The sequence below is a fragment of the Urtica dioica genome, chromosome 10, assembly GCF_054948205.1.
Source record: "Urtica dioica subsp. dioica isolate 48M chromosome 10, U.dioica_male_clone48M_v1_H2, whole genome shotgun sequence".
NCBI lineage: Eukaryota > Viridiplantae > Streptophyta > Magnoliopsida > Rosales > Urticaceae > Urtica > Urtica dioica.
The window spans coordinates 23,407,122-23,430,845 of record NC_142765.1 but is presented as its reverse complement, the minus strand read 5'-3'; the positions used below and the strand labels follow the sequence as shown (position 1 = coordinate 23,430,845).

Sequence of the window (23,724 nt, the reverse complement as noted above, 5' to 3'; positions counted from 1 at the left end):
TCGAAGTCTCACGACTCGGTGATTATGAACCTAAAGACTAATTGAGGACACGTGACCTGGTAATTATCACACAATATAAGCAAACACAACCATGTGTTTGATGATTACCCTTAAGGAGCTGTCTAGGGTCACTTGAACAAAAGTTACCAATCAACCCACAAATTTCAGAAATTCATACTATAAAAAACAAACTCGTACAAAAGAAAATGGGATGTTCACAAACACCTTCAAACTCATCAATCGAGCATCACAAATATGACTTTACCACTGACCCCCGTAGAAATGGTCGAGATAATGTTGCCCCCAAATCTCGCGGAGCAACTCAAAGAGATTTTGGTGCACCTCAACGTATTGGCAAAGACGAACAAGGAGCTTGAGGAGCAACTCAAAGCTCAGAGGTCAATTTTGTTGCAAAACAAATTGGTCATCACGCGCCTTCAACAACGGGCAAGAAGAAAGTCATAGACTCCAACCCAAAGCCCCTAATGTCCATGAGATAATGAAATCAAAGAAATGATAACGCCTGTCTTCTAGAGAAGGAGAAGGCTACTGACATTTACTAGCCGTCGACTGAAAATAGCAAGTCTGAGAAGAATAATGCTGGTGATTATTGCACATTAAATAACCAATTAAATGCGGATAATAATAATTACACTAACAAGAGCTAATTATTAATATGGTTATCAAACAAGATTTAGATTACTTAATTAATCAAACATAAGAAACTTCATCAAATAACCATATCAGAGAAAGACGAGTTTAAGAAAACTTATAGTTTTTGGCTCACGAACCAAAAGCTTTCACAATCCGTCTTCATCTTGAACGTACAAGTCTCCACACGATCAGATCTGGAACTCATCCTTCAAGGACTCGATGTGATGACACCAAAGTCTTCCGAAACGTAATCTTCGAAGAAGATAAGACAAAAGAGTGTGCTTCGTTATATCTCACCAGATCTGGAAATGAGTTGTTTCCGATCTTTTTCTCTTATTTCTAAGAATGAAATTGAAGCAATTCCGATGGGAATGAGTAGAGGAATTAGGTCGGCACACTCAAAGGAGAGAGGCCACGAAATTACTTGGCAATTCAGGTTAAAATTTGCTTCTCATTAGCCCTCTATTTATAGCAGTTTAAAATGTATCTTTATAAAATATTCTAGAATATTCTAAAAGATATTATTTCCTTTTATTGTGTTCACACTAGTGGATTAAATCTCAGCTCTTGGATCTAAACATGTGAATCCTATTTTTTCTCTCATCCGTCAGATCTATATCTAGGATTTTATTTTATACAACAGTATAAAATATTTGCTGTTTAGAAAATTTAGGAAAGTATATATTCCTAAATATTCTCATAAATACTCTCCTTATATTTAGCCTAAATATTAGGAGAGAATATAAGACCATCGTATCTCATATTTATTCTCCTATATTTTAGGAACAGAAAAACAGAAAAAATACTGATTGACAACCAGTCTAAAAAATCGCCTACCACAGGTAGGGAGTGCCCAAATTTTTGTTTTTTCAAAGCCCAATAGATTTAAACTCATTTAACACATATTTACTTGTCCAACAATAAATATAAAGTTTATTTACTTGATCTAGCAACAAATAAACTGCTTTACTATAAATATTTATTTAATTCCCAAAATACCATTTTTGGAATTAATTGCTGTCAATCACTATTACAGTAAGTGAGATTATAATAATAATACATACTATCATATTAACGTTCTTATCCGCCTTTATCGAAGCCGAATCGAAGACAATAGACCTAGTAGTAGAAGCTTTACAATCTCGATAAAAGACAAAATATTCCTTTTTCTTTTCTAATCGAATTGTCTAGTCCCTTACAATACTCCACCGTGTAATCCAAGAGTGAACCCAACTTTGATACTAGAATTATATTTACTCATCGTAACGAGTGTCCACTGATTTAGTCAGTACGTGATCATGACCCTCCAGGTTTTACCCGTATCGAGATAGGTCAATTTGTTTTGTTATACATTTCTCGTTACATATAAGCCCTAAGCATCGTTGCTTCCCCAGCGAAAGATTCAACCGAATGTAAGCCAACTTCGGAAGTGTGCACAATCAATCGGTTCTGGAATCAACCATTAGGTGAGAGAACATTAACCTTCTTTCACGAAGGCTGGATTTCGTATCTGTAAAACACTTTCTTCTACAATCATGTCCCGACTTCCCAAGACACCTATTTGATTAGCGTCTAACTAGCATTTAACGTGGTGAGTCAAAGAAGCCGGTAACATGATCTAAAAGTCCATGATTACTTCAGGATATTAGATCAAGCGTCACTGTGACCATCATAAACGACCTCGGCTAGTGCATCGTAACGGTCCTTAAACGACGCATTTATCCAAACCAAAACATGTTCAGGTCGTACACCTTCTGCAAGTGTATAATGCTCCCACTGAGTGATCAACCCTCACTCATGTTCCACATATATGACTTTAGATAAGGCTTTCCAGGCGCATATCAGTCATCGACCAAGTTTTAGTTCACCGCCCGATCTCGGATGCCCAGCATGCGATTCAGTTTGATACAAAGACTATGGATGATAGTTGTTATTGATTCTGAATGTTATCAGATCTCAACTCACTAATCATATGATGCTAATAAAGTAACTTTTTATCTTATTTAGTAATCATCATCTTCTACGGGACAATATTCCTAATAAATAGGCCAAAGACGACCAATACCATTTACAAAGAATCAGGTACATAAAATGGGGTGAGCCCTAACAAAACACACTACAAGGCGACAAATCAAGGAACGTGATAGAAAGAGGTGCCAATCCCATTCACGACTCGAGTGCTAGAACATCCAATTTCGAAAACGTTTAGAATGTTGAATAAATAAGTTATGACATGGAGCCGGTCGAGAAATTATGTGCCTGAGTTTTTTCCATCAGAAATGGTATCGAAATCACCCAACTCCATTAGTACATGGAAGCATCTTAGCACGTGGTTCATGGAGCAATCGTGAAGTCGAGTATTAAGAAAACTCTTAAAGAGATTAGTAATTGAAAGACTACGTTAACAGTACCGCCAAAAATGTCCTCTTAGTGGATGGAAAGTGGATAATTTGAAAAAGAGTTCCAATTATCCTATTGATTGTTATTATTATTATCTTTATAAACTTAAATATTTTTCAACTAACCCACATAAACCGGGTAAAAAAAAAATAAAAAATTTAAAAATAGAAAATGATGTACCCTTGCGGTAGGAACACCCTGTACCACTTAGCTTTCCGACATTTGTTTTGTTTAGTCGGTTCGCTTCTGCCTTTTTATAATCTTTACTTTACACACACACACTCTCTCTCCCACTCTCTCTTTCCGGGCAAACCCTAAAGGCGAGCTTGAGATCCTTAGCAGAATAAGAGGATTTGAGAGACTAATTAAACGGAGATAAATGGGATCTGGGGCTGGGAGTTTCCTAAAAGTGCTTCTCAAGAACTTCGATATTCTTGCTGGGTATTTTTATCGGTTTTTTTTTTTTTTTTAATAATATATTTCAACTTTGTTTCTTGAGCGGTTTCATTGTCTGTGACTACATCCATTTTACTTTGTTCGTTTTGCAGGCCTGTGGTCAGTCTTGTTTATCCTCTGTAAGTGCTTTGATATAACGCTGATTTTCATTTATTTATTTGTTGTAAAAAAAGAAGAAATTGAAACTGAAATTATAGTGGATTATTTGTTTTGGGACCAGGTATGCTTCAATCAGAGCAATTGAGACCAAATCCCCTGTTGATGACCAGCAATGGCTTACTTATTGGGTGCTTAATTCTCTGATCACTCTCTTTGAGCTCACTTTTGCCAAGCTTCTTGAGTGGTATAAAAAAATACTATTTACCTCCCCCTTTTAATTTTATATCATAAATGTAATATTACAATTGATTCTATGATATGAACATGTATGTTCTTCACTTGAATTTTTAGAAGAACAAGACTACAAACTAAAAAAAAAAAATAATAATAATAATAATAATCTTAAGGGCGTCTCTGAATCCATTGAGCATAGGCTAGTTAGAAAACCCATTTTTCTGGCATGACTTTTTTCGTGCTCAAAATCTGACTGAGACCATCTGATTTATGTAATTAACCCATTGGTCTCTATGAATGACAGGGTTCCAATCTGGTCATACGCGAAGCTCATTCTCACGTGCTGGTTAGTAATCCCCTACTTCAGCGGCGCGGCGTATGTTTACGACCACTTTGTTCGTCCCATGTTCGTGAACCCGCGAACGCAGACCGTCAACATCTGGTACGTCCCGGGGAAGAAGGACAAGCCGGACGATATTCTGACCGCCGCGGAGAAGTACATTGCCGAGAACGGTTCCGAAGCCTTCGAAAAGATCATCCACAAGCGGGTACAAGATCTTCTCTCTTAGTTTTGGTTGCCTCAGATTCTCATGAATGACATTAACAAGTCTTAATGGGATATCTTGGTTTTGGATTGTGTTGTGTTTTGATTTTGCAGGCCGATAAGTCACGGATGAATGACAGGACGTCGGGCTTCGAGCAAGGCTACAGCTACTGAGTCTTGTTATTGTAATTATTGAGAGGAAAAAGAAAATAACTGCGTAAAAGCTTGTCTATTAGTAGTGGATTACTCCTTTTTAAGGCACATATATAAGTATAGTATTTTCTTCCCTTGATGCCTGAGAAAGGCTATGCCATGTTTCTTTTTTCTGTGTTTGTGGATGGAAATGTTTATTATATGTAGTTATCTTGGTTTTGCCTTTGTGTTGTAGGTAGTCTTTCTTTATTTTTGAGAACTTAGCCGTGCTATATAGTGGGAATCATCAAATGGCCAAGTGCTTTTGGGTCTCTTTTGCACTCGAATTCAGACTGCTCACATTATCTTTCGAAAGGGAAAGAAAAAAAAATTAAAACTTGCTACGATAAAGTTTGTGAAATTCGTATACATTGTCTAACATTCCGCAGGGTTTTGGAAAATTTTGTAGGCAATTCTTATTTATTCATCGAGTAAATCTAAAGTAAAATTTCGTCTTTAGAAGTCGTTTAAACAAATTTGCTGAATTCCATATGGAATTTCATGTGATTTTGAAATCTATGATTTGAAATTTGTGGTTCGAAATGAGACTGGGTGTTGTGTGTTTAGTAATATAAAGGAATTTTTTCTGAAATTTTGATAGGTTTTTCAATAACCTTGAGCTAGTAACTTTGTGTGACTTAGTAATGTGATCGATATTTGTGATGAGATTTTCTGTGAGAAAATAAAAAAGTTACGTCGACACTCGTGGGAGAGTTTCTGCCGGCTGAAATCTCCTGCAAAGCAAGTGCTGGGACTTGCTCGATCCTTGAAATCTCTTGCGGCAAAGGTAATCATTGGAAAAATACTACAACGGTGGGTCCATTCTTGAAGACAAAATCAAATCAGGTTGCTCGAATGTTTGGCAGAGTTTGATGTGGGATCAAGCCTCTACATTTGAAATCCAAATCTCCTTATCGGCTAAACTCCGACTCAAAAGTTGGTGCTTTGATTTGATCCTTGATTCGGGTTCCGAGCCTCCTTTCTACCTTTTGAAGCCGATAAAATCTTCTTGGCTAGACCCACGTCCAAGAGGAAAGCGATACGCTGATTTGGCATTTCGAGAAGAAGGGCATTTACAGTATCTCGGAGCGGCTATTACACTGCAATGGAGAGTGTTCATAACCCTCGGGAAGTTCGCTTAGAGTAGTGTTCCACTTCACCACCTTGTCTATTTTGTGGGATGGGGTTTTGACCCATTTGAAGAGCTCAGAGCGACTAAACCGCACCGCCACTTGCTCGACATTTTTCTCGATGCCTCCTCAAGAATATCCATATTCTTACTTACTGTATTATTGCGGGGAATGTGGAATCACACGAATAAGCACATCCACGGGAATCATCGACTTGATATGACCTCATTATTTCAGAAAATGGACTACGAAATTTTCACTGAATCATGGCCGAGTCAAAATCTTCTCGCTCTCATGTCCATTTCAGTTTTGTTAAACGTGTTGGCAATGAAGTATCCCACGAGCTAGCTCAATATGCTTTTAAAATCAGATTTGTATGTTCATGGTATTTATCTCCTCCTAATTGCATTTTAGATGCTTTAACAGCTGATCTGAGCCCAGGCCCTTGAGGGTACTACTTTGTAAAGATTTCTTTCCTCCAAAAAAAAAAAATGTTGTGCCATTATTTGGACTATCATGGAGGACTCAAGTCAACAATATGACAAATACATTTTTTTTAATATATGGCATACAATATATGCTACGTGGCACTCGGACACATGTCGACATGTTACATTTGAAATATTTGATAATAATAATCTGCTTCACTAAACTAGCACATCTTGGTTTGCTAGTCAACACTATATGACAATAATTTGACTAAACCAAAATCAGTACTATTATACGGCGACTTTATACATAATCAGACATATACACACAACATAACCACCACCAAGTCATAGTTCCACTATTTATTTCTAATTTCCAAACATGGACTTTGAGTGAGGCTTTAAAGCTTGGCTCAAATGCAAAAAATACTATGATTGCAAGTCAATGCTATAAGACAAAGTAAATTAAGTACACACAATTACCAACAGTACGAACCAACACTTTAAACATAATTATTATAAAAATATCTAACGGATATAGATAAACAGAATATCCTAATCATCTTTTTTTTTTTTTTTTTTTTTTTTTTTTTTGTAAAAAGATGAAAATGCCAATCATCAGTCACTCACAGTTTACACCTTTTTTTCTTTCAAAAGGTACTTGAGTGAGGCTAAAGCTTGACACAAACTTATATGAGAAAATGCACAAAGTATGTTTTGTGGATTATGATTGATGTTGATGTTTAAGCTAAAATTATTTATTAAAAAAATTAAACGAGAAAGAAAGAAAGGTAATCCTAGCTACAAACAAACCCAATACTGCTCAGTAATCAGAATCCAATTTCAAATAGGGTTCAAGAAGCCCCATTAATTAGTAGGCTTTGCACTTTTTGCAGGTAAGATTTGATTGTCAATCAACATCATCATCTACCCAGAAGAGTCACATACAAAAACAAGAAAAAGATACATCAAAGAAGCTTTTCAAGAGTTGTGGATCGAAGTTGAGAGATAACCAGAATAACCCTTCTTTTCGCGTCCGAGAAACGAGTCAATGTTCATTTTCTGTTTCCGTTTCTGTTTCGGGTTCATCCGAGGCTTTCATCGTTTCCTGAATGTATTCCTGAGCCTCCGATAAAGCTGATTCTTTTGCGTCAACGGCGTACAATATCTTTTTCACAGCTACGGCCATCTATGTGGATTATAAAAAAAGATTTTTTTTAAGCAATTATCTTAATAAATTAATGGTATGAGAGTATTTCTCAAGAATTCTTACTGGGACGTTTTCCAACTCAGGAGACTGGCAGAGTATTTCTATGTCTCTTAGTTTGTCAAAGTAAAAATCTCGTTCCTTTTCCAGAACATCAACAGAGAGCTTGAGATCAGTAATCTGTTAAAAAAAAGGCATTAAGAGAACACGTTAAAACTCCTCTCGAACTATCCAGGAGTAGAAACAGTAAGAGCAGTATGTGCCAACAATAAGTAACTAGTAAGAAAATAAAATAAAACACCTCGTTGGATAAAGCTAGAATCTCAGCGGAAGAATCAGCAGCAGCTGATGCTGGAACAGCCTTCCCTTGCTTTGGTCCTACCGAAACAAAACATCAGGACTCAAACCAGAAGTTTTAAAGCGTGTAGTATTTACGACGTGAAAAAAAAAGACAAATGAATAAACAAATAAATAATAAAAAATGGGGTTGAAACAGACCAGAAGTTCTGAGACCAGCAGCTTCTCCGTAGCCGGTATTATTTGTCTGCAGGGATTTCGAGTTCTTTTGGGAGCCCTTTGTATTCCGTTCCTTCCCAACCTTGCCTCGTCTCTCAACAGGATTATAATTCCTTGAAGCACATAAACACATAGAACAAGGAAAATTACAAAAAGATTTATATAACACAAAGACTAAACACACACTCTGTCACGTGTAAAGAACTTTATCTTACTCGTTCATAATGCCACCATTAATCGAGTCGCAATAGCGTTTCAACCACTGCAGAAACTCCAAGTTGTCAAGGGGTCTCCCTTTGACGAGCCTGTTGACCTCAATGTGCTTCATGGAAAAAAAAATTGAAACAAAACAAAATAGTTCAACCAAACATCATGAATTTATCACACACAAAAAAAAGGGAAAAAAAGTGAAATAACAGCTGAGAATTTAAATCCTTCTTGTATGAACCAACTCAACATTCAACGGAATCGCATTGTTTACATACAAATCAGATTTCGATCTCGAATTCAAAAAAATTAATGGCATACGTCTACATGATATGACAAAATCAACGAACTCAATTCTACTAGTCGCACCTTATCGATTTTCAGCTTGTTGAAAACTTCTTGTAGCACCTTATAGTTCTGGATCATATCGTACTCAGTCTTGGCATCAAAATTGACCTGCAAATACAATCAATCGTCAATGAAGAGAACACACACAGACACAGACATTCATAGAACGCCACACAGACACAGACATATAATATATATATATATATATATATATATATATATATATATAACAAAATCACGAGTGTGAGTGAGGGTTGTCACTTTGTGCATCGGAACAACGCCTGGGTAAGTCATGTCGATCATCTGACACTGTACGGCACCAGAAGCAGCCTGACGCGTTGATTCAAACACTGGAATTAGACACAATCTGATCCGAACTTCGTTGATTCCGATACACGCTCAAACAAAAATTAAACAATATGGAATGTTTACAAGGCGATAAATAAACAGAAAACCTCTTCGACGCGAGAGAGATTAAGCTGAAGGCGATTGTTGATCCACGTGAGAATCTCGTTCCGACCGACGAAGTACGCGCTGTCCATCATCCCTATGTTCGTCGCCATTTTCCCCCAATTCTCGCAGAAGAAGAGAGAGAGTTCTTCTTTTATTTCTCCTCAGGATTTTCCTAAGAAGCCAAGATTGTCGGTGAACAATGGCGAATCGTAAGACTCTTTTTTCTGCTTCCGTTGAGAGAGAAGCAGAGATTCTTCGCTAATTTTGTTGAATTGGAAGCCAAAGGAGATCAGAAAAAATGGGTTTCGAACGGGTTTTTTAAGGAATGAAAAAGTGGGTTTGGGATATCCAATCGGAGGGGATATAAAAAAAAAGAAAAGAAACGGAAACAGAGAAGGAAATGAAATGAAGGAAGGAATGAATAGTATGTCTGGGCTGGTTGCCACTGAGGCAGATCACTCTATTTAATAGGTTTTATTTAATATATTTATAATTAAATAGTTTGTTATTTTATTGTTTCAAAACGAAACCGAACCCATTTTTGGAGGCTTATAGTTATAGGTATAGCCAGTCGGTATCTGTCAATTTCATTTTCAATCCAATTTTTTTTTTTTTTTTTTTTGCAATAAAAATTGTTACTTGTCTAATGAAAGTTTCGGTAACTGTTGCTTTCTATGCAATTTTTTTAAATAAATTTTGGGTTGTCAGTCAGCTTTCGTGTATTTCTTGATAAATAAAAGGTTATGTGTACCCATTGTTCATGTATTCCTAGATAAATACTCGTATTATTGATTTTTTTTTTTTTTTTTTGCAGGGAGCATTGAATTAATTTGTAGTATAATTTTGAATTTACTTTTTTTTAACAGCTTTTTTTAAGACCGGTTGTTTTTTCTAAGAATAAATCTCATTTTTACTCAATGAACTTGTACCTCAGTTACATTTCGACCTCTGGATTCGAAAATGTTGCAAAACTCAACTCACAAAAACACGTGTTACAAGTCCTCACTTCCGTCAGTATTTGGACGTTAAGTTTCACGTTTTGATGACGTGGCAAGATTTAAAAGGGTATAATAGTATTTTCTATTATTCTAAATACTTTTAAGATTTAAATATTGTTATCAGATATATTAATTGTTATTAAATAATTAAATATTTCTATTATTTTCCCTCTCTCCTCTCTCTCTCTCTCTCCTTTCTTCTTCTTTTCTTCTCTGCATTTTTTTCTTTCCTGATTCGCGTGAGTTGTGTTTTATTTCAGTGTGGGTTGTATTTTCATATCAACCAAAAGCACACTCACAAGTTTCAGCCAAATCCAAAAGAAACAAAAGCCTAAGAACACGAAATGGCCAACGTGAATCATCACCCAAACAACTCAGTAAGCCCAAGCATTCATAACAACAACATATATCATAACCAATTTTCGGCCAAACAAGCTCAACGCAAGTCACAAAATCGGTCCACACAGAGGAGACGAGAGACAAAATCAACAAACAACTCAATCAACCAAACAATTCAGAATCATCATCGAAACCCATCATCAAAACACTCAGCGAGCAACACCCACTCATCAATTCGGAATTAAAACCTCAATCCATGAAAAACCCCCAATTCAACCATAAAATCCAAAATTCCTAGATTTTGATTCTTAAATTCTGGGAATAGAAGAAGGGGATCAGTGGGCTACCTTGGTTGTTTTTGCGCTTTCTTTTCGGTGTTCATTCCTGGTCCGGCGTCTCGGTGGCTCGCGATGGTGGTTGTTCATCTCGGTCAGAGCGTGCGTCCAGTGATGAGTCTCGGTGGTTGGCTGGGTCGCGTTCGCGGGTGAGGGTCGAGCAGGGTCGGCTCGTCCAAGTTTCGCGCTGAAGAATAGGTGTTCGGGGGTTGGCTGGGTCGCGTGGACGAGGGGTCGGCGATCGGGTCGTCTTGGATCGCTTCCGAGCTCTTCTTCCTTAATTTCACCGAGACTCTCTCGCTCTCCTTCTCAATCGCAGGAAAGAAAAAAATTGCGAAGAAGAAAAGAAGAAGAAATGAGAGAGAGAGAGAGAGAGAGAGAGAGAGAGAATAATAGAAATATTTAATTATTTAATAACAATTAATATAACTGATAACAATATTTAAATCTTAAAAGTATTTAGAATAATAGAAAATACTATTATACCATTTTAAATATTGATACATCATCAAAACGTGAAACTTAACGTCCAAATATTGACGGAAGTGTGGCCTTGTAACACGTGTTTGAGTTGTGAGTTGAGTTTTGCAACATTTTCGAGTTCAGAGGGCGAAATGTAACTGAGGTACGAGTCCAGAGGGTAAAAATGAGATTTATTCTTTTTCTAATTTTAATTGTAGTTGTCCTTACCCCTATATTCTTTATCAAATAAATTTTTTTATCTCACTGAAAACAACAATTATTCTTTTACAATCAATATTTTTAATAGACCTAAAATATCTTAAAAGTATATATTTAGATTAAGTATAGATAATAATTTATTCATATCTTAAAATGAATAGTTGTCTTCATATCTATATTTTATTATTTTTACTAATTTTATCAAACACAAAATTTAATTATGCATACGGCAACAAGTATCTATAAAGATTTAGGGAAATTACCTCAATTAGTAGAACTTTGATACTGTGGATCTAAATAAGTCAAATTATATTTTTAGACGCTTCTACTAATAACTGTAGACCTATATATCTACAATTGTTGTTATTTATAGACTTATAAGTCCAGTCTATGACAAATGCATACTTACATGTTTACAGTTACTAGTAGAAGTGTCTAAAACATTGTTTGATATATTTTGGTTCAAAATATCAAAGTTGCTATATCTACTTTTTACAACTTTTTTTTCCTAGAGTATGTTTCACGGACGTATCGATCGTGAGCATATTCTTTGTTGGAACGAGCCCGATCGGTGGGGCTTAGTGGCTTTATGGCCGAGGATGGACCAAATCAACGAGGCTTCTCGGCCGAGCTTGGCCATACTCTGACACAACAAAAGTATTAGTTTACGTCCACAAAGGAGATGTAAGATGACACTTATATCTTGTAAGACTACTCTGTCTATATTCGATCAAAAAAAAAAAAAGACTACTCTGTCTATATTCGATCAAAAAAAAAAAAAAGACTACTCTGTCTATAGTGTGACTATTATGTGTAGTACGACTATTCTTTGTACTATGACTATTCTCTCTAGTAAGTATGTGTCTAGACTCTAGATATTAACTCTTATGGTCCTGGAAGCTGGAGTACGGGCTTGCAAGCCATCTCTTCTAAGTTAGTTCAAAGTACACATCATCAATCTAAGGATTAGTTGCTTAATTGAATCTTAGTGAGGACAAACTTTTTTTATGTTAGGTTTTGTGAGATAAAAGTTGGGACTCTAGAGTTTTTCCTAGATATATTAATGCAGAGGTTGAATGAGACCAATGTGGTTTAAAAGCATAGAGCGAAAACCCGTTTAAATAATCAAAGTTTCAATGTCACAAATGGGTGAAGGCACAACTTCTTAAGACGCTTCATAGCATTTGATTTGTCAGTGAACAAGATCCTAAATGGTGTGTTGATAACCCGATGGTCGGTGCTATAACTTAGTCTCGTTGACTTGTGAGTTTCACAAATATGAAATTCTTGCATAAAATTGCTGAAATACAATGTAAATCACCTCATGCTTTGTTTTTAGGGGTTTTAGAAAGTGTTACTATGAATTTGTTTGCGAAGATACAATTTGTTTTTTTATAATATTCCCTCATACTTGCCATGTTCTTAATATAGTAGAAATCCATGTAACTGTTCCAACAGTGCCTTAGGACCGGAAGCCCGACTTTATTATTATATCTAGGCTCATTGTCAACTTTTCTCTAATTTGTTAGGTGAAGAGTGGGTAACTTCGATTGAGCGTAGTAAAAGATTATAACAAGAAGAAATTAGACTCCTCAACTTTATGTTTCCTACTTTTATAACTATCCATTAGATACTCGGAATTAGAAAACACCCATATTGTTTACATTTTTGTCTGAATATTTCCAACTAATTATACATACAATTGAACTGCTAATGTTTACATTTCCAAATTGAGTTTCGAATTTGTACTTCAACTGAAGATTTTTCAAAACTTCCAGATATTTTATAACGTTGAGACCAATGTTTAAAATATCGATACCGATACCCATACCGAGGTTCTGATTTTACGGATATATCGAGTATCGACGGATATATCGACGGATATTCTATAACAATTTCAATACCGACTACCGATGATATCGGTGATATATCGATGATATATCGATTACCGACGGATATATCGACATAAATCCTATAACAAGTAGATATTTTTAAATAACCAAATATATATATATATATATATATATATATAAATATATATATATATATATATATATATATATCATGGAATCCAAATTATGAAAATACAAAATCAAATACTACAAAGTTCATGACAATTCCAATTTATCTATCCTAATTTCAATATCACATATTCCCGTCCACAATCATAAATTCCAATTCACACGTTGGAATATCATAATTTCTACACTAACCTTTATAAAGATTCTGAAAATTTTCAACTCGCCGGAAAATTCTCCGGCCGCCGTCAAAATGGGTGGCGGGTCGTCGGAAAATTGAAAAACTCGTCGGAAATTTAAAAAAAGTTGGGGATCTAAAAAATAATCAAGTACTAATCTCAAATATGCAAAAAATTTCAACAAAACTAGAGTTAAATCGATGTAAAAATGAAAAAAAAAATTCAACAATATCCGAACTTTATACTCATACCAGAGATATATCGGCTGATATCGGCGATATGGCATAACAATCCTTCATCGTCCGGTGATTTTTCACGGATATATAGGGATATACCGATATATCACCGATATTTTATGGATATTTTATAAAACGATAACGATTATTGATGATTTTTTACCGAGACTTCAAAAAAACCTATATATCGGCGATATATCCCTATATATCGCCGATATTTAAAACCTTGGTTGAGACTCAGGGTGTTGAATTTATCTGATATACTGTACAGCCGACCCGTTGGAATTGGATTAAGTTTCGTAATCACTCTTATTAGTACATATTTTACTAAAGGTTTATAACTTCCATTAAATATGAAAAGCCAGTATTATATGCACTAATATCTAAACTCTAACACGGTTTAAAGAACGTTGAGACGTTATGCTGATTTGGTTATTAATTCCTTGAAGCACTAACCGCACAAATGGAATAACTAATTTGGTATTATGTACATAAGTGATGTTTATACATAAATGAAAAGAAAACATTAAGATCAGGGATTACAGCAAAATTACATTTAACGTAAAAAACTATGCAAGGAATGAAATAGTTCGTGTGACCGTGAGCTCTAGTTTGTGGAGCAGCCAAGTTGAAATTTGCGAGCCTTCATTCTTCCGTTCAATGCTAGGGCTAACAAATCATATTCCTCAACATACCAGAGCTCAGAAACCACAGCCTGAACAACATTAACCATAGCTAACGCTGAATTTTGCGCAAGGATTACCGGGTTTCAAGGTTTAAAAGCAAGCATTAAACACGAGTAAGCAAAAAAATTTTTTTAAAAAGAATACAGGCCGATAATATTTGAATGCGAACAGTGATAATGTGATTTTTATAATTTCAGCAGTAATAGATGATTACACACTCAGGTAATTACCTAATTCAATCAAATAATTTTTTTTTTTTTACTGTCTACCACAAAGTACGGAGATTGTTGAGAAAGAACATCTTACCAAGAAACCAGTCAATTCTTTGTTCAGGCGTGTAACTAGTTCATGGAAGAGCTGGATAATATCCGGATTATTCATCTCCTGGAACATCAAGATAAACAACTATCATGTATAATGGGAAAACCCTACTGAACCAAGGTTTTGGAGGACAAAAACAAACCCTCGAGGTGGCTATAGGGATTAAGCAATACAGACATGATGAATAACTAATAATAAAGTCTAGAGCCGAGTCTAGCACAAGTTTGCAGGCTTATAACCATGATTAAATTCATATCAAGAATCAAGGATTAATGGATTGTAATGAATTATGATCCTTGGAATTAGAAATCCAATTTCTATCCATCTTCAAAAGCTGTTTCATCAACATCAAATGCAAGATTTTCCTCATCAACTTCTCCATTATTTTGGTCAATATCTGGTTCACCTATCTACTCATCACCATATTCTTCATTAACCAAAACACTGACAATTATTCGGTAGTCGGCTCTTTCAGAACTTCAACATCCAATTGAGCACAATGCATAATTTGGTAGGACAAACGGTTTCTTTGCTTTGTGTAAACTTGATTTAACGGGTTCCAGTTTCGTTCAAAGACTGATGAAGAACAAGTTAAGCTAAGAAATTTTATTGCGAAAGACTAAAGGTCCGGAAATTTTACTTTTTAAGGACTTTCAGCTTAGCCAGAAAAGAGAAACCTGCCCATCCTGGCTCAGATATCTCGGCCCATGCCTTCTTAATAAGAGATCTAAACTCTGTTGAATCTAGCCAAACGTTATTGAACCGAAAAGGCCCCGGCCTTTAATATTGATAAACCAGATGGATCCATGTCAATGGATCAAAACTCTGTGTGAATACACCTAATTTCTCCCACCAGTAAATTCAATTCTAATCTCATCTTTCTGAGCCGTATCAATTTCCGAGCTCGTCCTTTATCCCCCATTGGTAAAAAAAAAAAAAAGTGTTTAGTATTTTATCCAAACTAAAAGAACAATAAAAAACATCAAAACAAAGGGAGAGAATTGGAGGAAGATTTGTTAGCTGGAAGATTTCGGAAGAGGGGAAACGGGATAAGAAAAAAAAAACACAAAAAGAGAAGAAAAAAAAAGAGGTAGGGAATTGGACAAGGAAAACAAGAGAGGTCGGGGACCATCCAATCGATTCCGGTCGGTATGGCGGCTCGAAGATTCCAGGAAAAAAGAAAGTTAAGTAAGAGAGAAAAATATGAAAAACGAGAAAGGGATCACATTAGAAATCGTAAAAAGGATGAAAATCATTTCGAGCCACAAACAGCGCGCCACGTCAAAGATTAAAAAGCTTCTGTGGCATGCCATATTTTTTTTTTTACCATAACTATTACAAGTTATGGTCATGAGTGACAATAATTGAAATTCTTCAAAGACGGTATCTTCATTATACATTATACATCATACATCACAAAGCAAGGATCATCATAAACGTCAGACTAACAACGAGAGAAAAATCTTACCTTGGATGAAGTTTTAGGGGGGCCAAGTAGCCTTGCAAAAGAAGTGTGAAGTATTGCTTCATCATACTGCACAATAGATACAACAAAACTGAAGATAATGAAATATGCATAAGAAACATAAAATAAGAGGCAGAAAATTATAAAGTTAGAAAACATCTCAGAACTTTTAGATGCAGCTAGAGGATACGAGTCAATCACTTTATCTACCAAAACAATATCAAAAAGCACCAAAACCACCATCACATCAAAACGGGGCCGAACATGTCAAATTAACGGACTCCACTTGATGGGAGACCAAGTAAATTCTCCAGCAATATCTTTATTAATATTAAGTCACATGAAAGGTGCGCATATCTCCAATTTAAATTTCAGTAACATAATATTATCAATGATTGTTGGGGAGCCAACTCTAAGCGGGTGATGGTCCCAAAAATTATAACAAAAGAGATATCCACTAACCGCAAGATTAAATAAGAGTACAAAAATGAACTCCTTGGTGCACTATATACTTGCCATAAACCAAGGTGCAAAATAAAGTCTTAGTGACATTTTGGAAAAAATGCCTCAAACATTCAATACATTTATATGAATTGAAAAGTGTGAGTCGTTGGTGGTTCAACTAATAAGCCATAGAACAGATAGCTACTCTACTAAAAAAAAGAAGGTAAATAAGTAAATAAAATAATGTTTTGACAAGGTCTTACAAGTTGTTTTTCTGGTGCATGTGGAAGTGCATTCCTCAGTTTAGCACGAATCGTTATTGGATCAGTTCCAGAAACCACCTAAAAGTTGCAATAACCATTACATGCAATATAAAAAAAAAAAAAAAAAAGAATACGGTTCCACTACACTCATTCGTGATGGAAAATTTGTTCAAAGGGTTTGTTCCGTTATACCCTTGAAGCTTGAAAGAACGTCTTTCCAGGTAATGCAAAAGATTACAATCTAGAATCAGTGATGATTGCTTAGCATAATACATTTACATGAATACTGACATATATTAAGAAAATTAAAATTTATGTTTTATGCATACTTAAGGTACAAACAAATGCAAAAACTTTTGCGTGTCCAATGGTTATTACAAAATAATGCCAGCTGATGGTTGATTTTGAGAGAATAAAGAGAGGAATTGTTTGACAGTTAATTTTGATGGCCCAGATACACAAAACTGAAACATATGCACAATAACTGAGACACGATATCACAGAACAAGATGACTAATAGTACCATGGTGCGCGATTTGATTAAGAGAACATCATTTCCCAATAGTAAATACGAAATGGGAAGAAAATTACACAAGTTACGGTAAAAGGTGACCTGCCAGCATCCAAGAAGCACACCGGTAGAAGTCAGGACAACCCTATCCAACACGATCTTCAATGGACACAGTTCCTTGGAAGCACTTTTAACAGAATCTACCTCGATTTCGATCTGCCAAAACAAACAAGGGTTTCGACGCAGTCTAAACGAGTTAGAGAATAAAAAAAAATCTGCGAAAAAAAAAAGAGAAACTCGAGAACATGATCTACGACCTCGTGTTCATCAGCGGGGACAGGTGTGATATGATGTGAGGCGTGAAACATGCTGAAATGGTACATGCTTGAGTTCTGAAACCAGATTGCTGATAATGATAAGAACAAATCCATAAAAACCTTGAAAAACAAATAACATTACAGAGTTTAGAAGAAAACACCGATGAGGTAAAGCTTACATTTCTCGAAGTATGGACCGAATATGCGTTTCACGGCTTCCCTGCAATAATTCAAGCATAAACACATGTAATAAGCATCATCAAAGTCACCACAACGAAATTATTTCGACGTACGATATCGGGATTGAGTACTCTGGGCTGAGATACAACACATTCGCGCGTACAGCCGGATTCGATGCCTGTGAAAAAAAAACATCAATCGGTGATCGGAATCGGAGTACTTCGTGGTCGAAATTTCCCGTCGAAATCAAGCGGAATACCTTGAGCACCGGCGATACAGAGCCGTCCTGGTTGAGAGTGAAAATGTCGGAAAGCGAGAGCGACTGAGAAGTCTGGCCGCGTGGGCTGAGGAAGGCTGGTCCGCGACGGTGCAAATCGACGGCCATTGAGTCGTAGAGCTTCGATCTGCGATCGGAAGGAGAGAAATACGGCGTAGTGTTTGCTGCCAAACCGCGACGGTCGCAGAGAATTGCGTTTCAGTTTTCTCGGCAACCAAAACGGGAAAAGGAAAGAGACGGAGTTACCTGAAGCTGAAGTATCGGAGTTGAAGAGAGCCATTCGAAGGAGAAGAAAAAAAACTGTGGCGGAGATCAGCCAAAAGACTGCCACGCTTGTCAGCTTTCGGCTCTGGACTCGACTCACCGCCATTGCCAGGGATTTTTTTTTTTTTTTTTTTTTTACAATTAAGGGAATTTAATTTTAAGTTGGTGTAAAACACACGGATTAAAATACCACCTACTCTAATTCTATACTTAAATTCCACATTAAATTAAACCCCATACTTCTAGTTCTAATAGCATCTTCTAATATTTCATATAAGAGCATCTTTAATAGCTTGTAGATTAACAATTGTGAGGACTTGCTAGCAATTAACAAAAGTTGTAAGCTAGTTGTTTATCATTATTTTGCACTTTACATATTAGTTTAACTAAGCTACTAGCTTAGCAAATTAAATGGACCAATTTTTATGTTTTTTTATTTAATAAGTGGGAATTGAATAGAAAATAATAATAAAATATTAATTATTGACATGTGGGATAAAGTTAAGCTAGGAGAGTGATTTAGTTTACCAATAAAAAACAAATTTGCTTAAATTAGTTGTAACTTAAATTGCTTATGTGGCAAGTTAAGCAAATATGATATTTGTTTACCATTAAAGATGCTCTAAATAATCATTACCCGCATGATAAATAATTACTGCGGAGATAAATAAACCCATCAACAAGAATCTATCAACATTAATTATATAAACAATAATTCATATTAAATTCAAAATCAACTCAAAATAAATCAAAATCAACCTATATTCGATGAAAATAAACTATATCAACTCAAAATAAAAAAAAATAAAAAAAAAATAAAAATCAGTCTTTATCAAGAAAAGAAATGTAAGATTACCCTCTTAACAAAATGGTAAAAGCATAAAAAAAGTAGAAGTAGATGCTCATATAAAATATGCAATGTATATGTACATGTTATATCTCTTGAGGTGTCTCAAGCATTGAAACTCATATATGTACTATGTACTAGTGTGGTAGATGTCCGTAATAGTACAAGTCAGAAAATGTATATATCATTCAAATTCCAAATATGTCATGTCTGTAACTTTTATTGTAAGCAAGAAAGTGTGAAATGCATGTATCTAGACTCATGTAACTCCATTATATGTTCATGAAATAATTTATTATTCTTTGTTCTTGTATTCTGCGATAAATATGCACCAAATTTTTTTTTTTTTTTTTTTGTTGAAGTCTAAATAATCTTCACACCCCTATAAACTGGTCCATTTTAGTTGGTTCACTTGAATTTTTCCACCGAAACTAAAATCTGATGCCGGTCAACATTTATAAAGTTTAGAGTAAATGCCGGTAAAAATACCTATTGTTTTCGAGTACATCCATTTTGCTACCTAAACTTTTTTTTTCCGCGGAAAAACTACCTAATGTCATGTTTTTGTGTTGCCGTTACTACAAGCACCGTTTTTATGGTCAAAAGTTAACGGAAATCCACGTGGATTTTGTAATTATTTATTTCATAATATAATATTATAAAAGGATTTTTACAACAACTCAGAGCTTTGTCCAAAAATGGTGGAAGTAGTCGGAGGAGCTCTTCAACGTCGTCTTCGACCGAATCGCCTCGAAAGAGGTCTCCGAGTTTTTCGGCGGGAAGAAGATAGTCGCCGAGCTTTTGTTCCAGCTCAAAGCTCGCCTCGGCTTCGCCAACAAGCTCTTGTCCGACGCGGAGGCGAAGCAGATCAGCGTCGTAGAGAAGAAAAACTAGCTAAAGATTCTTCCTTTAGAGAAGAAATAGATTCCTGTCTTTTCGCCTCATCTGGGTTTGTTTATCTCTAATAATTATCAGTTCATTCAAAACAGCTAAAGATTGAATAGATAGTTTCCCAAGTCTTTTATCCTCATCTAGGTTTTATTTTGTCGCATTGAAGCAGCCGTCAATAACAACACTGAACTCGAGAGCCCAAATTCATGGTCCCATTCATCTTATGGGCACCTTCGTCGCGTCGCTCTCCGCGGGCGTCCTCTTGATCTGCTTCCAGAGACCGTCCACGGACGGCGTCGGAGTCTGCTTCATCGTCTTCGCGATCGGAAACGGACTCTACGCCTGTTGGGTCGGCCCAAGAATCGGATTCTGCACCAAAGTCCTGATCAAATCCCTCGAGCCCGTCGCGAAATTTCCCAACTTGAGCCGACCCATTTACATAACCCTCGCGTTTGGCTTCGTTTGGATGTCCTTTTGGATCCTCGCGGTCATAGGCTCGCTCAACTTCTACTTCACGCCTCTGGTGATCGTTTACTTGGTGCTGAGCTTGGCTTGGATCTCCGAGGTGATGAGGAATGCAATCCAACACGCAGTTCTGCTTCCAAAGAGCTCTCACGAAGAATCTCGGGAGCGCTTGTCTCGGGTCCGTGTTCGTGTCGTCCATCGAGGCAATGAGGATCGCGGCTCGGGGATTGAACCTGCTCGAGGGAGAGGACGAGTTCATGTTCTCTTGCGCTCACTGTTGCCTTGGAGTCATGGAGTCCATCTTCAGGTGCGGGAATGGCTGGGCCTTTGTGCAGGTAAATAAATAAATAATTACAAAATCCACGTGGATTTCCGTTAACTTTTGACCATAAAAACGGTGCTTGTAGTAACGGCAACACAAAAACATGACATTAGGTAGTTTTTCCGCGGAAAAAAAAGTTTAGGTAGCAAAATGGATGTACTCGAAAACAATAGGTATTTTTACCGGCATTTCTCTCACATACATTGGCTGCTGTGTTTGGCATAACTTATTAAACATGACTTTAGTTTTTTTTAAAAGCCCAACTGTTTTAAAATGTTTGGTAAAAACAGTTTTTAGTAAAAGGGCGTGTTTGACACAGCTTTTTTAAGCCTGAAACTGCAATCTTACTGTTTGGTAAAACAGTTTTTAGAAAAAATTTCAAAAACGATTTTAAAAATTGTACATGAGTCACAAAAGCTACGAATCTTAGCTTTTAGAAAAAACGTTTTTGTATTTGATATAAAATTACTTTAATATCCTCACATGATTATCCATAGCACTGTTAAATATTTATTTTATGTATATTTTAGTCTTTTTACTATAATATATTTATTTTACCACACGCAAAATCAGCTTTTGTTACCAGCAACAACTGTTTTATAAACAGCTTACCAAACACCTGTCAGTTTAAAAAAAACAGTTTTTTTTTTCCAAAAACTGAATCTAAAAGCGTTTTTTTTTAAAACAAAGCTATGCCAAACGATGCCAAAGTTGAAAAGTGATTTTGTAAAATATAGAAGAAAATTGTAAAGCTAAATTTTCGTAGTTTTTTACTGTATTAAAGAATTCCCATTAACTCTGAAAAGTAAAATTTAAAAAGTTTTTTTTTTAAAGCAAAGTTACCAAACACAGTCACTTTGGGATCACTCAAGTTAAAAATGGTTTTTAGTGTTGAACATCGTCATGAGTCAATCACTAATAAACTCACAATAGTTTCTAAAGCCTTATCCAAACCCGAGTGACATGCCTCTATGAATTTTGAGTATGAGGCCTTAATGAGAAACATTAACTTGATTATTGTCCCTGCCACTAATGACCTAAAATATTAATGGGTGTCTAAAACAAAAGTAAAGTCTAATCCCTTGACTGACTTCTGTGCGGATGTGCACACTAATTAAAGGTAATTTTCGATAAAAGGAAAAGTCCATAATGTACAAGCCAAATTTCAATAATTATTAATCAGTCACTTTCATTGTAATCTTTTCATTCCACTTAACAATTCTGAACGACCTTTAGGAGGAAAGAAAAAAAAAATTCTAAAAGTAGAACATGTACAACGTACATCAAGTTTCATAAAAAAATATTGGCTCCGTTTGACTAAGCTTATTAAGCTCAATATTAGTTTTTTTTTTTTTTTTTTTTCTAAAGTTTTAACCGTTTCGAACTGTTTGGTAAAACAACTTTTAATAAAAATTTCAAAAGCGCTTTTGAAAATTAAACATAACTCGGAAAAGCTATACATCGTAGTTTTTTAGAAAGTTACCAACAAAAGTTAATTTAAAAATAATTTACTAAACGCCTGTTTTATTTTTGAAAAAAAAACGTTTTTTTCAAAAGTAAAATTTAAAATCATTTTTTTTTTAATTAAAGCTATTCTAAATCATGGCTTTTAGGCTCTGAGCACCCAATATAGGCATCACTTGACTTAAGAGGAATTATGTCTATGATCTACAGCTCTACATAAGTACAACCGGGGCTATGCAATATATGACACTTACAACGCATGATATAAGTGTATAACTAATGTTGTGAATAGCTAAACCATTTTTTGCAGGCTCTTGCGAATGAGAACTAGTGTTCTTCGTAAACAAATTTCAAGTTACTTGAACGACACTTTGCACACGAGTTTATTGGTTACAGCAGTCTAAGCCCGGGTCTACTCTTGACATTATCTCCTAATCGGATGTTGATTGGGCAAGCTCTATTGATGATCACCATGGTGTGAAGGCGAGTACCTAAGTCGTTGCAAAATTGATTTGTAATGAAAGTGTGCTTCACGAACCATCTCGTGTAGATTAGCATAATAAAGAATTATATCTTTTGCTTATTTATTGATCTAATATTATTATCAAATTTTCAATTCTGGTATAAACTATTATATTTTTGGCCAATAACAAATAATTTTTAGGGTTCTCTAAATATATAGTCATATAAAAACTCATATTTTACTACATAGTCAATTTTTGTAAAATTGTAAGTGAATAGTCACGAGATTTTATTAACAAAGTTTAAAAGACATTAATAATTGAAAATATTCGTTAATAATTGTAAATAATCATCCGACTCTAATAGTATAAATAAAATGTAAAAAAATTCAAATAATGTCACACATCATCACGATTGTTATTTCTTTAAAATTTATAAAAGATTGACTTAATTAGTCAATTAATTGTAAATTTTACTGTAAATTTCAATTAACGGCTTACTTTAACTTTTAACTTTTAACTTTTAACTAGCAAGCGGATAAAGGGAAGTTTCCGCTCCAAGAGACAGTGGCGTTGCTATATTTAAAGGGAGACGGTTAGTAAAGTGTCTGTTTCAATTCAAGAGAGTTGCGTAAGGGGCAAGGACGTGTGGTCTCAATATAGGCAGCATTTCCCAATTTCTGGTCCACTAATTTGGTCCATGCTGACGTCACCTACAAACCCATATGCTACCTCACCAAATGGGGAACCAGTTACGCACATTAGTAATCACAGTAACTGTATATCTATATGATATATGCAGATATATATATATATATATATATATATATATATATATATATATATGATCCTACATTCCTGACTATATGAAGATCAGCATATTAAGTTGTTT

The 23,724-nt window shown here is 35.4% G+C and overlaps 3 protein-coding genes across 4 annotated transcripts; 1 reads left to right on the top strand and 2 right to left on the bottom strand.

Moving 5' to 3' along the window:
- The first annotated feature begins 3,267 nt into the window (after positions 1-3,267).
- Positions 3,268-4,767, top strand: HVA22A (HVA22 homolog A). The gene is made up of 5 exons (XM_089629492.1): positions 3,268-3,495; positions 3,603-3,629; positions 3,731-3,853; positions 4,148-4,391; positions 4,502-4,767. Exons 1-5 carry the CDS (start codon positions 3,434-3,436, stop codon positions 4,559-4,561), a joined length of 516 nt encoding a protein of 171 aa, XP_089485618.1. The 5' UTR covers positions 3,268-3,433; the 3' UTR covers positions 4,562-4,767.
- Positions 4,768-6,920: 2,153 nt separating this feature from the next.
- EB1A (microtubule end binding protein EB1A) lies at positions 6,921-9,322 on the bottom strand. The gene is made up of 8 exons (XM_089629488.1): positions 8,871-9,322; positions 8,677-8,745; positions 8,437-8,523; positions 8,076-8,182; positions 7,843-7,973; positions 7,646-7,722; positions 7,411-7,524; positions 6,921-7,326 (listed from the first exon to the last, which is right to left on the bottom strand). The coding sequence occupies exons 1-8, from the start codon at positions 8,976-8,978 to the stop codon at positions 7,186-7,188; spliced, it is 834 nt and encodes a 277-aa protein (XP_089485614.1). The 5' UTR covers positions 8,979-9,322; the 3' UTR covers positions 6,921-7,185.
- A 4,775-nt stretch (positions 9,323-14,097) lies between these two features.
- LOC149384199 (uncharacterized) lies at positions 14,098-18,560 on the bottom strand. Of its 2 annotated transcripts, none has more exons than XM_089629517.1 (10): positions 18,365-18,560; positions 18,101-18,282; positions 17,955-18,019; positions 17,841-17,881; positions 17,662-17,750; positions 17,447-17,560; positions 16,834-16,911; positions 16,130-16,195; positions 14,647-14,724; positions 14,098-14,369 (listed from the first exon to the last, which is right to left on the bottom strand). In XM_089629517.1, the coding sequence occupies exons 1-10, from the start codon at positions 18,486-18,488 to the stop codon at positions 14,262-14,264; spliced, it is 945 nt and encodes a 314-aa protein (XP_089485643.1). In that variant the 5' UTR covers positions 18,489-18,560; the 3' UTR covers positions 14,098-14,261. The 2 variants fall into 2 exon arrangements, with proteins under 2 accessions (XP_089485643.1, XP_089485644.1); XM_089629518.1 differs by having other exon boundaries at positions 18,101-18,245; positions 18,365-18,472.
- Positions 18,561-23,724: the final 5,164 nt, after the last annotated feature.

Bases quoted from the DNA above. Each gene is read 5' to 3' on its own strand.
- HVA22A (XM_089629492.1), top strand. From the start codon at position 3,434: ATGGGATCTGGGGCTGGGAGTTTCCTAAAAGTGCTTCTCAAGAACTTC. The intron at 3,496-3,602 runs GTATTTTTATCG...TTCGTTTTGCAG, and splicing joins AACTTCGATATTCTTGCTGG to GCCTGTGGTCAGTCTTGTTT. The intron at 3,854-4,147 runs GTATAAAAAAAT...TATGAATGACAG, and splicing joins TTTGCCAAGCTTCTTGAGTG to GGTTCCAATCTGGTCATACG.
- LOC149384199 (XM_089629517.1), bottom strand. From the start codon at position 18,488: ATGGCGGTGAGTCGAGTCCAGAGCCGAAAGCTGACAAGCGTGGCAGTC. The intron at 17,882-17,954 runs GTACGTCGAAAT...GAATTATTGCAG, and splicing joins GAGTACTCAATCCCGATATC to GGAAGCCGTGAAACGCATAT. The intron at 17,751-17,840 runs GTAAGCTTTACC...TATCATTATCAG, and splicing joins CGGTCCATACTTCGAGAAAT to CAATCTGGTTTCAGAACTCA.
- EB1A (XM_089629488.1), bottom strand. From the start codon at position 8,978: ATGGCGACGAACATAGGGATGATGGACAGCGCGTACTTCGTCGGTCGG. The intron at 7,974-8,075 runs GTAAGATAAAGT...ATGTGCTTCAAG, and splicing joins AATGGTGGCATTATGAACGA to GAATTATAATCCTGTTGAGA. The intron at 7,723-7,842 runs GTCTGTTTCAAC...TTGTTTCGGTAG, and splicing joins TGCTGGTCTCAGAACTTCTG to GACCAAAGCAAGGGAAGGCT.